The 1,957-nt window shown below is 34.1% G+C and overlaps 1 protein-coding gene across 1 annotated transcript; it reads left to right on the top strand.

The window, feature by feature from the left end:
• The first annotated feature begins 333 nt into the window (after window positions 1–333).
• On the top strand, window positions 334–1,110 carry LOC127118360 (uncharacterized). The gene has a single exon (XM_051048576.1). It carries the CDS (start codon window positions 540–542, stop codon window positions 999–1,001), a length of 462 nt encoding a protein of 153 aa, XP_050904533.1. The 5' UTR covers window positions 334–539; the 3' UTR covers window positions 1,002–1,110.
• The last annotated feature ends 847 nt before the right edge of the window (window positions 1,111–1,957 follow it).

Genomic DNA, 1,957 nt, shown 5'->3' with positions numbered 1-1,957 from the left:
CATCGATTCTGATACATCAAAAGATTGATATTGTTTGGAAAAGTATTTATCTAACCACAATTCCAAATAAAAAATAGGTTAATCTCTGTCTTTTCATGTTTCCTTGTCCCACCCACCATCAATTGAGGTTTTGGGGTCAGATTCTAAGATCACCACAATATCTTATCTTACTTACTCTGAACCGTCCTTATTGCCACAGCACATATACATTTATGTCTCCATATTTCTTTATCATTCATTGTACAACTTTTAATATATTATTTGTGATATTGCTAATATTCTATGCAACATGATAACTCATATCGATCCATATAATTTTTATGTTTGTGCATACTAGGCCATAATGGATGTAAGGTCCCCTTCATGAAGTGACGTGGCACCTTATATGAGTCGTCTCTATATAAAACCCAAACTTCCCTCATTTACAATCAATTCATCTTAAACATTCTTTTCTCATTCTCTACTCTCTCTATTATTGTTCATCTTTTTCTCTTCTTCAAGGTTATAAACAATTAAACCAATTTAATAATTTTTACCAAATGGCTTCACAAGGTTGTGAAACTTTGGCTTATGATGTAGAAATCAAGGGTGATAATCTTCTCATGTCACTAATGGAAGAGTTGCCATGTGATGAAAATGATGATGAAAGACTAGACAGTTTGATAAGATCTTTTGAGGCTGAAATTAGTGAAAGCAAGATGAGTGATCATGATGATTCAAAAAGCATAGAGTTACTACAAATGAAGAGCAATTTTGATGAAAGTTGCAACGAATCATGGAACATAGGGCAAGTGGATGAAGGACATGACTTTGGGGTTGAATGGGTTGATATGGATTTGATGCCATCCTTTCAATTTGATGATGGGAGTTGGGAGTCTTGTGGAGATGAGATGAGTGTGATGGTTGACCATTTAATGGTTTGTGATGATGGATTTGATATGGAAGAACATGCTTACAATTCATTTTGGCAAGATAACTATGAGATGAGTTTGGTGCATTAATTTGTTGCTTATGTATAGACTATAGTCATGTTTTCTAATTAATGCTCAAACTCTTATCTTCATTATGGATAATCGGGCTGAGATTATATGCAAGAAGAATTTCTGAATATGGAAATTAAAATATGAGACTCTTAATTATATGGAAAAAAATATAGTTAAAAATGCTTAATTTAATTTAAGGGAAGTTTAGTTTTTCAAAAGTGTACCTCTTCATTTATAGTGTAATTAATATTAAACATGTCCCTCTCATTTAGGACGAATTTAAAGAATTATACCATTAAAAAAAATCAGATTCCCTTTATTAGATGAAGATTTTCATATTTTGATCACTCTATTTGTTGAAAAATAATAAATATGCATAGCATCCTTATGAGCTATAATGTTTATGAATGTTAAGGCAAGTTCGCAGGGATGGGAAGTCCTATTTTTGAGATGTTTTTTATAAGGTTAGAGCAAGCTCACGAGGATGAGAAACTTTGTTACAGGGGTATTCTTTGGTGAATATCAAATTGTCCTTCAACCCTAAGGTTGATGTATTTATAGGGGCTAAGAGACCTGAATTTATGGTTTTTCGAAAATGGAAACGCCCCTTTCTAATAATGTTAGTTCACAGTTGAATCCCTATTTCTAAGGGAAATATGAGTTATTCTCATGACTCCTTATCTACATCACATTTGATCAGGACACATCACTCCCATATTTTCCTGTCATATGCGAGTGATACACGTTGCGGGCGATGTCATACCCTGTGCACTATATGCCCTCGTCGCCCATTGTGGATCTTTACAAATATATCAGTACACAGTTCCATAAGCTCAAGTTCTTGGTAAAAAGGGAAGTGCTTAATTGACTTTACATCAGGCGAGCCTAGGCTTATGGGACTCTAAGTCAAATACTTCCTGGCGAGGTGTTTAGATGAGCCTGTTTAACGAGACTCTAAGTCAAGTACCTCCAAG

Source organism: Lathyrus oleraceus, chromosome 1 (genome assembly GCF_024323335.1).
Source record: "Lathyrus oleraceus cultivar Zhongwan6 chromosome 1, CAAS_Psat_ZW6_1.0, whole genome shotgun sequence".
In the NCBI taxonomy this organism is placed as follows: domain Eukaryota; kingdom Viridiplantae; phylum Streptophyta; class Magnoliopsida; order Fabales; family Fabaceae; genus Lathyrus; species Lathyrus oleraceus.
This window is presented reverse-complemented; position numbering and strand designations above follow the sequence as displayed.

Excerpts from the sequence above, each read along its gene's own strand:
- LOC127118360 (XM_051048576.1), top strand. The coding sequence starts at position 540 with ATGGCTTCACAAGGTTGTGAAACTTTGGCTTATGATGTAGAAATCAAG.